At 38.3% G+C, this 12,072-nt stretch overlaps 1 protein-coding gene across 7 annotated transcripts in view; it reads left to right on the top strand.

Moving 5' to 3' along the window:
• The first annotated feature begins 7,221 nt into the window (after nucleotides 1–7,221).
• dachd (dachshund d) overlaps nucleotides 7,222–12,072 on the top strand; it is an 89,482-nt gene continuing 84,631 nt past the window's right edge. For 3 of the 7 annotated variants that reach the window (XM_030125156.1, XM_030125153.1, XM_030125152.1), the window contains exon 1: nucleotides 7,223–8,016. In XM_030125156.1, the coding sequence (XP_029981016.1) occupies nucleotides 7,460–8,016 (557 nt within the window). In that variant the 5' untranslated portion in view covers nucleotides 7,223–7,459. Of the gene's footprint in view, nucleotides 8,017–12,072 lie in introns of all 7 variants that reach the window. The other 4 variants (XM_030125159.1, XM_030125154.1, XM_030125158.1 and 1 more) reach the window with 3 other exon arrangements.

The following is a 12,072-nucleotide window of genomic DNA, read 5'->3' as shown; positions in this document are numbered from 1 at the left end:
TTTCCTTTTAGTGCAGATTAAAGGTACAGCTATGCTGGGTTGAAACACATTAATGAGGTTTTAAATAAAAATGCTGGCAGGGAATTTACACCGCTGACTGGTTTAACTGCAGTAAGCAGTTGATTTTCCTTGATGTTAAAGGGGAACATTATTTCACCCACTAATGAAAAATACATCTTTCCACCCTCCTATCTGTTAATTAACATGTTTGTGTTAAGGGATTTTCAAAAAGGGATACAATCGCTTTCAATCTGATTAAAGTAAGTGATACATAATAGGGACGTTGTTTTCCTTAGGTCCTTCTGTTAATTGAATAGCTTTGTATGACTTGGAATGTTTTTCCTAGTCACAACAGTTTGCCTGGACCTAGCTGCTCGGGATGCCCCTATCTTAATTACGCATCGTTTTCCAAATGTGGTTCAATTTCCTCAGCAGGACAGTTTCTGTTAACTGCTATTTTTAAGGCCAATAACAACGTCAAAGCTAGGGATGATTAAAGCAATTAAAGTTTCCCTTTGTTTTCTAAGCACAACGAGATAGGCCTGCCTGTTTGTACAGCATTTATTAAACATTTACTAAATGGAATTGAATCTGTCATCGATGAAGTTTTCCGAGACAATTACCTTTTAGCATGGCAAACACTGTTTCACTCAGCCAACGTCTCACAGCTTATGGCTGTGATTAGTCATTTGATTTCATCAAGACAAACTAAAATCCTCCAGTAGAGAGAGGCAGAGAGAGAGAGGGAGAAAGTGAAAAGGAGAGAGGGGTTTAAATATAATTTTACCATCGGAATTTCTCAATTAGCATACCACATTTTCTCCATTAGATAAACTGCCTTTAGAGAGCTGGCTGGTTTAATCTGTTTAATGTCCGTGTAAACTATAATCTCCTGATTCTAAAAAGAAATCCCTTAAGGACATCATTCGTATACACTCTTCATCAGACAGTTTTTAAAAGACATGATCGAGTGTAGCTTCTAAAGATGGATTGTGCAGTGATGTTATGCCTATCATGCTTTTCTTTTCTGTGGAGTATGGATTGTGCAAGTTGCTTGAGTTTAGCTAATCATTAGTAATTATACTTTACACGCTTGTCCTTCCTTCACTATCCCTAGAACGTACTGCGTTGCATTATTTGAGATAACTCCAATAAACATAGGTTTATGCAGATGCTCAGTCTTTTGTTCAGTGTTTCTGTGGATGTAATGGTAACATGCTGCTGTCTCTGAAGTCATATGTTTCATTAAGTCCCTTCCATTGAAAGATGGCAGCTGCCATTGTCTGAAGGATCATTTAAAAGACACATCACCACATGATGTTATATGCATGAATCAAACTTTGACCAGAAACTGAGTAAACATTTTATCAGACAGTGTGTGCACCACTGGCAGTGTTAGTATATTTGGAAATAGAAATCAAGATTTGTTGTCATCCTATTGAACGATGAGTAGAGAGAAATCAGAGTGTTTACATGCATATCATTGCCTTCCATCATACACTGCAGGCTGTATGAATTAGGGCCTACAAACACAGCCTCATTCTCCTTGCATCACGCCAAGAGTCACTCCATTGATTACCCTTCCCCGCTCCCAGGAAATGGCTCATGCATCTCGTGTACATTATAACAAATGTTCTCTTTGCATTACAATTGAATTGTGATTGTTATGTTCAATCAATGGGGAAAGGTCACGGGATCGCTCCTGCCAGCGCTTTAATGGAGAAGTCGATGAGGATTCATTTTAATCACTGCGGCTGTGGCAGAATGAGCACAACACTGAGAGACTGTCAATGGCCCGGTAATTACCGCTGTTTATACAGGTTTCTGCTTTAGCAATTTAGATATCCACAAATCTCTCTGTTTCTTGCACCTCAGTTATATTGGAAGCCGCGTGGCACCAAATGAAGTACTGTAGGATGTGGGCCGTGACTCCCCTAATTGTGGGACTATCAGGGAGGCTGGCTCTTTGAAAATGAAGTGAGCTCCATTTGCTCCTCTTTTGAGCACTAACATTACCAGAAAGCTGTTATTTTACATACTTTGTGTGAAATAGCATTCTATTAGCACCTTTGAGTCCACTTCTTTTTTATAACAATAGTATCAAGAGGTGGGATATTATACATATACATTTACAGCAGGTGTCCAACTGGGTTCACTGGGTTGATTTAAGTCTGCAGATAGCTACTGGTACAAAAATAATCTCATCCAGTGATTTAATTACTTATGTACATCCTGTATCTACACATGCTCTTTGTATAAATGAGTAAAGACGCCTTAAAGGGGCAGATGATTTAACTTTCACATCCCTCAGTTCCTGCTATAGTTGCCACTCTCCATGTTTCCTTGGTTTTCCTTGTGTTATGGTTCACTCTGGTCAGCATGTGTTGATCATCTGATCCGATAACGTCATGAGATTTCATAAAAAAAACATGAGAGGAAGGAAGTCTATGCTTATTTTTGCATTTGGAATTAAATTGATACAGCTGGTGGTAAATATTATCACACATCCTCTACATCAGTGTGCACTCTGACATCAACCCTTTACCCCAAGTGGCATGTTTGTGTTGGACGGTTTCTAAGGATAGATGGGGTCAAGGCAGTGTAACCTTGGAGAAACAAATATTCATGATCAATAAGTGCTTTATTCCAAGCATCTAAATGATTCTTATGTTTGAAGCAGCCTCTCCTCCCTTCATTCGCCCCCATTTGAAAAGCAGTTTGAAGATTTATGCAGACGAGGTAAAAGGACGTTTTAAAAGACTACACAGCATCGCCGCTTTCAGATGTCATGTAATCATAGGTTAGAGGAGAGTTCTGGGCACAGAGAGCTAAGTGATGTTACAGATAATGAATTGCCTCTGAAATATAATACATCGTGAGTATGATTCTTTGTTCCAAGCTCCGTACACCAACTCTGTACAATTAAAGTTATTTATCTCTCTCGTTTTTTAACTTCATCAATTATATTGTGATACACTTAATGTCCATAAGAGGATGATGTATGATTGGTCTAATTATTTCTTATTCACCATGCTTTCTAAAGCATATCAATTTTGTTAATACCATGTAATTAAAACACGTCAGTGCGCTACAAGTTGCTGGCTGTATTAATGACTATGAAAATTATTTAATTAAATAGCCAATTATAGAAAAGTCCTAACCATGAGAATTGACATTTAAATGAATTCAATTTAAATTGCTTTTCAACATTGTTTTATCAAAGCTTTATGGGGTGAATAAATTATTACATCAAACAATATACTGTGTCATTGATCATACACAAGTCTTGTCCCATATCCATACATTTTCAAACACTTTCCTCATGCCATACATCATAGCGGGTGATTACATTTTGACGTAGTCATTTGTTTACCGCAATCTTATCCACATGTACTGTACTTCTTTGTACTTTTAAGAAAACTCTGTTTATGTTACTTAGTTGATCAAGTCCTCAGAAAAGTAAACTTCATTCAGTGTACTAGTTTTAGATCACTTTTCTTCTGGCTGAGAAAAAGTTCTTTGGCCACAAAATAAGTTTTCTCTCAAAATATATTCCCGTATATGACTTAAGACAAAGTAATTATTTTGTGCTGAATGATGTAAACAAAGAATTGCAGCTAAATGTACAGCGTGAGTATACAAGCTGCTTTTGTGTTTTTAGCTGTGTTTTCATAACTGGGGTCAGACACATGCAGCCCACCCAGTTTGTTGAAAGGCCTTTGTATCTAAAACATCATACATATCCTGTGGTGCCTTTTAATACCTATTAGGATACTCGGGCTCATATTTTTCCTTTTTTATGCACATAATGTTAATGAAAGTCATTTTTCAGACATTACAAGCACAATGATTTGCAGTTAACCCATGCAAACAGGAGAAATAGTGAGCAAACTGTTGTGACATTCATTGTATATAATGAAATCTTAATATGGTGCATATTTAAGTGAAAGGTTAGCAACATAAAGGGCAAATGGATTGCCTGGCAATGAATTTTAAGCAGCTATTGATTTTACACTACAAGCTACCTCTTTCCCTGAATGATAATTTTGAAATGGCACACCGCTTATCTTAAAGCTGATCTGACACAACAGGACAACAGGAAAACACCGAATATTAGTACAAATACAGACTGTGATAAGCACTGTCGTTCTTGACGTGCACTTCTCTCATTGCACCTAATCAGAATGCACGATAAATGCCTGTGTAATAAATTCATAAAATATGGCCAAAAAAAAAAAACAAAAAAACTTTTTGATATAACTGATTTACACTGAAACTTTAGAGCTTGTTAGGTCCACTTGTAGTTTCCTTCCATAACTTGGACATGCTGTATGTGTAGTTCACTGTCTCATGCAAACTAACTCATTAGGTGGAAGGTAGATAGGAAACACTGCACTTCATGATGTGCCATGTGTGGTTGAGTGGGCATAAAAAGTCTATATAAGCTGCATTTACTGCACATTAACTTGACCCGACCCATGAAACAGGGCTGCATTTCTTCTCTCTCTGCCTTCATTCTCTTTTTTTTTTTTGTTCTGTCTGAAATTGAGATTAAAGGAAACTTTGAGAGTTCATGTTCCAGCTGAGTTAATCTTGGTTCAGTTCTGAGCATCATAAAATTGTACAACCATTTCTGCCAGGTAATGCTCTGTTTGGAGGTTGTGCAGTACAGTATCTGAGTGGCTAAAGCTGACCCTAGGCTTTTTAAAGACACCTTGAACAAGAAATATACTTTTGTTTCTTTATACACATTGTTATTGTTGTTTTTGTTATTGTCATTGTACTCCAGCTCCAACACTTTAACAGATTATGGTCATATTTTGCCTTTTGTTTCTTTCAATTGATTTCTTACTCTGTTGAACACACTCTAATATCACATTTACAGAATAAATTATAGTTCAGTTGGACTGTGTTAGCAACAGATAACATAAAAGACTGATAGTGAAAAAGTGAATATGTTGGATATCAGTGACTTTATTAGTTATACAAACACATGTTAACAGTTAAGGCATCATTTCACTTTCATCCATGATAAAGGAAAATGTATAGCCTAAATAACTAATGCACAGGTGTCAAACATGCGGCCTGGGGGCCAAATCCGGCCCTCCAAAGGGTCCAGTCCAGCCCTTGGGAGGAATTTGTGAAATGCAAAAATTACACTAAGATATTAACAAGCCTTTTAGTTCAGGTTCCACATTCAGACCAATTCAATCTCAAGTGGGCAGGACCAGTCAAATACTATCATAATAACATATAAATAATGACAACTCCAAATATTTCTCTTTGTAAATGTAAATATTTTCATGTATTTACACAAAAACAAAATATGTCACAAAAAATGTGAATAACCTGAACAAATATGAGCAACCTGAAATATCTTAAGAGAAGTAAGTGCAATTTTAACAATATTCTGCCTGTTATTAAATGTTTTGTGTATTTGTAGATCCACTGTGATCTGTAAGTTCTAATGTACATGTGTAAATGATAAACTGAGGCAGAATATTGTTAAAATTGCACTTATTTTTTCAGTTTGTTCATGTTATTCACATCTTTTGAGGGATAGTTTGTAGATGTAAACCTTTTCATTATGTAAATTTACTTTTTTCACTCTAAAACATAGAGAAAAGTTTGGAGTTGACATTATTTATATATTATTATGTTATTATTTTACTGGTTCGGCCCACTTCAGATCAAATGTGGCCCCTGAACTGAAATGAGTTTGACACCCCTGAACTAATGTAAAAAACAAGAATTCTGAAACACATTTGCATCAGTGAAGTGAGTGAAAACACATGTGTCTGAATGAAAGACAAACTGAAAAACTCCCACAAATAAATAAGAAAACTTTATCCAAACAGTTTGTGACTTTGGATCAGTGTGTTCCAGTAAATGCAAGTAAAAAAAAAAAAAGAAGGAAAAAAAAGGTACTTTTTTTTTGGCTGAATCAAAGACACACTGAAAAGACAGAAAATGCTTTTGAACAGTCCCATAAAAAGTAAGTAAAGTGTAAAGTAAAGCTTATCCCAATATTTTATATTATTTTGAATCACTGTGTTGCAAAGCTTACATAATGTTAGATAGCAGGTGTTGGCTGCAATATTCTACAAAAAATAAGTAGGCTACTTTCAAAAACAGTTAAGTGAAATGTCAGGTGAAAGTGAAGAACATGAGTTGTTTATGCGTAAAAATCTAAATGCATCTAAGAGTTTCCACATATATTTGACCTGTGTGGGACATTTAGACAAACTGAAAAACTCCCACAAATAAATAAGTAAACTTTTTCCAAACAGTTTGTGACTTTGGATCAGTGTGTTCCAGTAAATGCAAGTTTAAAAAAAAGAAGAAAAAAAAAAGGTACTTTTTTTTAGGCTGAATCAAAGACACACTGAAAAGACAGAAAATGCTTTTGAACAGTCCCATAAAAAGTAAGTAAAGTGTAAAGTAAAGCTTATCCCAATATTTTACATTACTTTGAATCATTGTGTTGCAAAGCTTACATAATGTTAGATAGCAGGTGTTGGCTGCAATATTCTACAAAAAATAAGTAGGCTACTTTCAAAAACAGTTAAGTGAAATGTCAGGTGGAAGTGAAGAACATGAGATGTTCATGCGTAAAAATCTAAATGCATCTAAGAGTTTCCACATATATTTGACCTGTGTGGGACATTTAGACAAACTGAAAAACTCCCACAAATAAATAAGAAAACTTTATCCAAACAGTTTGTGACTTTGGATCAGTGTGTAAATGCAAGTTTAAAAAAAAAGAAGAAAAAAAAGGTACTTTTTTTTTTTGCCTGAATCAAAGACACACTGAAAAGACAGAAAATGCTTTTGAATAAAAGTAAGTAAAGTGTAAAGTAAAGCTTATCCCAATATTTTATATTACTTTGCATCACTGTGTTGCAAAGCTTACATAATGTTAGATAGCAGGTGTTGGCTGCAATATTCTACAAAAAATAAGTAGGCTACTTTCAAAAACAGTTAAATGAAATGTCAGGTGGAAGTGAAGAACATGAGTTGTTTATGCGTAAAAATCTAAAATGCATCTAAGAGTTTCCACATATATTTGACCTGTGTGGGACATTTAGACAAACCTGAGACATTTTCAGTAGTAGCCCAAGCCCAGTTATCTGTTCTTCAAAGGCTTCCAGTGTCCCCTAGCTCCTCCCTCTCTGTACCGTGTGACAACAACAACTCATCCACAGAGCGGAGCTGCACTTTTCAGCTCATTTTCCTCCTGTCATTCCTCCTCCTATCTTTGATCATTGTCCCGCCGCTGAGCCCCCCCCTCCCCAAAAAAAACCCCTCACTCAGCACGCCTTTTTTCGGGCAGCTCTTTTTACTTCCCAACTTATCTGAGGAACTAAACTCTGGTGGATTCTTTCATTTAGGGGTGTCTCGGCAGGCTGGGTTTTCTACTTTGAACTTCGGCTACTCTCTTCCCCTCCTGTAGGTGACCATGGCCGTACCGGCTGCTCTGATCCCACCAACTCCTCTGGTCCCACCGCCTCCGATCTCGACTCCCTCCGCGACGACGTCCCCGCCGTCGACAACTTCATCACCGTCTCCATCCTTGGCCCCCCCATCCGGACCCGGACAGAACCTGTTCAGATCAGAGCTCCTCGCCACCGGCAGCCCGGGCATCCCGACCCCGACCGCGGCTCTCCCACCCGGTAAACCCGTGTACTCGACTCCTTCGCCTGTTGAAAACATACCGCAAAACAACGAGTGTAAGATGGTCGAGTTGCGCGGTGCCAAAGTCGCCTCTTTCACCGTGGACGGCTGTGAGCTCATCTGCCTTCCTCAAGCTTTCGACCTGTTCCTGAAGCACCTGGTCGGCGGACTGCACACGGTCTACACCAAGCTGAAGCGGCTGGAGATCACGCCGGTGGTGTGCAATGTGGAGCAGGTCCGCATCCTCAGAGGGCTCGGCGCCATCCAACCCGGGGTGAACCGCTGCAAACTCATCTCCAGAAAAGACTTCGAGACTCTGTACAACGACTGCACCAATGCGAGGTTAGTGGTGAGATCTATACGGTATATTTGTGTGTGGGTGCGTGGAAATGTCTTCAGTGTCAGCCGTGCGTAAAGACGCATAGGCAAGAAAGGGGGAGACATTTTTCCCGATGCCAAACAACCAGTTAAAGGGATGTGATTAACCTATTAGCCCGTTTGAAATAATCGACTATATTGTGTGTCGATAGGATCGTATATGTCAAACTCCATCCAAACATCCCACGCGTGTTTTTACGTGTTGATCGGGAAAGAGGCCGGCGCGCATCATCAGTGAAAAAGTTGAGCGAAAGTTTTTTTTTTTTTTTTTTTTTTTTTTTAAACACGTGCAGGGCAAAAGCTGTGCCATGATGGATAGCCTGTCTGCCTCAGAACAAATGAATCGATAATGTACGCTACACCTCGGTTACACACCTCTGTTGAATAAACTTCAGGTACAAATCTGTTATTGTACAGAAAATTTCACAATCAAGCCTCATCATTTTACATGCAACATTAACTGCATGTGTAATTTAAGGCTTATTTCACATCAGCTTATTATTAAAATGACTGAAACTAAACTAGGTGATGTCTTTTAATGCTCTTGCCACAGGGGCAATGTGATTTATAATTATGTTATAATTATTTCCACCAAGCAAATAAGTCAAACCCATATTATCAAAATTAGATGACTGGATTTTTTTTTTTTTTTTGGCATTAATTGCTCACTTGGAGATGAAACCCAGAAGTTTCTTTTGGATATTACAGTACACTCACTCCATCTGCAAAAAAAAAAACAAAACCTAGAGTAAATAGTAAACTAATAACTTAAATCATAAAATCTTATTTCTATAAAACTATAAAATTAATATAGAGTAAATAAGGTAAACACTCTTAGAAATTAATGCATTACCTCATATTACCAAATGAAATATATCGAGCTTTATATGTTTTAATATGGAGTGATTTAAGTGGAGATCAATATTTGATTAAAGGCCATTTTTACTGTCCTGTTGCTCATAGCTGTGATGTATCACTCAGCCTCACAGGATGGTTCAGCCTGGTCAAATTTACCATCTTACCTGACACTATGATTGATTCTCTATTGATCTCCTACCCAGAAATGAGCTGGAAATGCAAATATGATGGAAAGGCTCACATCATTTGGGAATGGTAATAAACACTTTGAGTCACTTTGTCGTCTTCGTGTAAAAGCACATAGTCTTTTTGGAAAAATTTTACTGGGGGATTAAACTTAGTCGTGGGTTGTAAATATGTACGTAAATATCACAATTACACAGGTGGGAAAAAAAAAACATACGCTGATGTTTATGTGCAAACAGATGCATTTATTTCTACAATTTTGATCTATATATATGAGGAACTTAAATGCATGTTGATCCTTTAAAGCACTGTACTTGAATGTTACATGAAATAATAATTTTGAGAAGTATGTGGAGTATGAGGAAGCTAATATCACAAAGAAATATTTTTTAAAAGCTTTCTCTCACATTTAGATAATTTCACCTGCTTCGACAGCAGTTTTTTGGTATACAGGTTTTCCTTCTTTTTATGCCTCCCTGCAAACAGTCAATCTCATACATCTAAATACAATATTTAAAGCTTCTAAATATGCTGCAGATTTATATTTCCATTCCAGTAGCAATCGTCTCAACAACTCACCTGTGCACTTTGGTGCTTAAGCATCATTTACATAAAGCGTCCAGGGAGTAGCACCCCCCCACCCCCACCCCTTCACTCTCTCTCTTTATGGAGAGAAACATACTGTGCGGTGATCCTTCTTTCCAGCCTGGCGTGGGGCTTCAGGTGACAAAGTATGTGGTTGAACTCTTCGGGTTGTCAATGGAGGGATGGCCAGCGATGGGGTTAAAGGATAATGCAGTGCCTCGCGTCGCTTTAATGACGCTAAAGTGCTGGGCTATTACGGGCACATGGACAGGACTGTAATTGTCTCTGAAAGCAGCCAGGTTCTCCCGGTGCTGGGCTGAAATCAATCACTCAGACCCGGCCTGCCCGCCTGCCTGCCCCATTTGGAGAATTACATCATGGAACAGCGAGGCATCCGCTGGATAAAAGGCTTCTGTTACTTAAAAAGAGTTGATTTTATTTGCTGAGATGTGTGCTTTACACCGTCTGTCATTGAATTGCTGCTGACAAAATGAGCAGACTGGGTAAACAGGACACAGGTTGGCCTGTAGGTGAAAACAAGTTCCTTCTCCAAAGTCGATGTTCCTTTTTGCACTGACTTACTGTCAGATAAAAAGTATCTGAGTTCATGGGTTAACCTGCTCAGGTTACACAACAACAGCCTGCTGCCTGTGATAGTTTAGCTTTTCATCTCGCCCTATTACCACAATGTCACTACTCTTTTTATACAGTGCGCCGAGTGGTAACAATGAAGTGAATAATACTCCTGTACAATGGGTCTTACTATTTCACATGCTGTTTTTTCCCCTCCCATGGTCTATTGTGTTAAAACAACGCTACTCTCATTTTGCACACAGTGTGAATGTGAATAGCATCACAGAGCACCACTGCATCCCGCTGTTTTAGTTTTGATGTGGACACAAACAAGCTCCAACTAAATTGTTCCCGACTATGCATACTTTAACATAACACTTTGTGAACACATTAAATTGTAAACAGATTTGCTTTGAATTATAATGTTTATTTTATTTAGTATCGTGCTGATTTATAATTGAGAAATTACTGGAAATCTTTTAAATATTGTCGACTGTTTGAAATGTTCATACTTTGCCTAATAAGCAGAGTATTTTAATAATGATTGCACAATTTTTAAAGATACTAGTAATACAGTAATTTCCAACCCCTTCATTTTCTTAAGGACTCTTGTGCCAGATTAGCTGTGTTCTCTTGCTCCCAGACTGATCTAGGTTCAGTAATCTCCCTTACATTATGACTCTGGCCCTCCAGGAGCCCTCCAGGAGCCCTCTGTTCCAGCTACTTGTTTTCCTTTTCATTTTCCCTGCGGTGGGATGGAAAAGGTTCTTATTGCTGTGTGACACTTGAACTCTCTGAAAGGTTATTATAACACGAGGGGCGGTGCAGAGATATCGCATATCTCTCATTGGTCTGCTTTGTGGAGGAAGGCTATTCGATGCTAGGGCGCAGAAATGCAGCAGTTAATTGACAATCATTGTCTACCCCTGAAGGTTAACCACACGCCCCAGACAATGTCCCACCGCTGGGAATGGGACGGCTTTTCACTTACATGCCCTTCTTAAATAGATTTTCCCGGCTTGTTTCAGTCAAACATATCTTCCTCTGAAATGTTACAAGTGACAGGTCACGGTGAAGCAAGTTTTTCTTTAACAAATATATCTAATTGATACTGATATGACAGCAAGTGTTATGAGAGCTATCACCTCTCTTGTTCCTATTTCAAGAGTGTTTATGCCTAAACACACATATTTGCAAATGACGGTAATTGTTTTGTTTAGCGCTCAGTGTGAGCTGCCACTGAGGGTGCCAGCTTGTCTCTCTGCTTCCTCTCCTCTGCTGAGCTCTCTTATAATATATTTGTTTTCTACAAGGCACGGATGTGTTTACAGGTACTCAGGGGAGATTTCTGGATTCCATTCAAATCATTCCCAGTTAGAGTGGGTGCTAAGATACCCGTCACCCAGCAACCACATCCAAGAGGGAGCTTGGGCGATAATAACTTCAAAAACAGAGTGACAGATGCCTGATTAGAGAGAGTGAGAGAGAGACAGACAGAAAGAGAAAATGAGAGAGTGAGAGAAACAGAGGAAGGCAAGAGATAATGGTATACAAAGCCGTTTAAAATCCAAATCTATTCAGGTACTTTCTTGAAAGTCAAATTGGCTCTCATTTTTTGTGTTTTTTCCTTATTGATGGGGGAAAAAAATCTCACTCTTTCTCTTCCTCTCTCTCTCTCTTTCCCTCTTTTTTCCTTAATATTTTTAATCCGTCAGTGGGGCTCTGCTAAATTTGATTAGGTACAGTACATGTGCTCAAGTCAACTGTGCAGTTGGCAGATGGCGGCAAGGTGTTTTTTTTACAAACAAATAGTCTCCT

Source organism: Sphaeramia orbicularis, chromosome 21 (genome assembly GCF_902148855.1).
Source record: "Sphaeramia orbicularis chromosome 21, fSphaOr1.1, whole genome shotgun sequence".
NCBI lineage: Eukaryota > Metazoa > Chordata > Actinopteri > Kurtiformes > Apogonidae > Sphaeramia > Sphaeramia orbicularis.
This window is presented reverse-complemented; position numbering and strand designations above follow the sequence as displayed.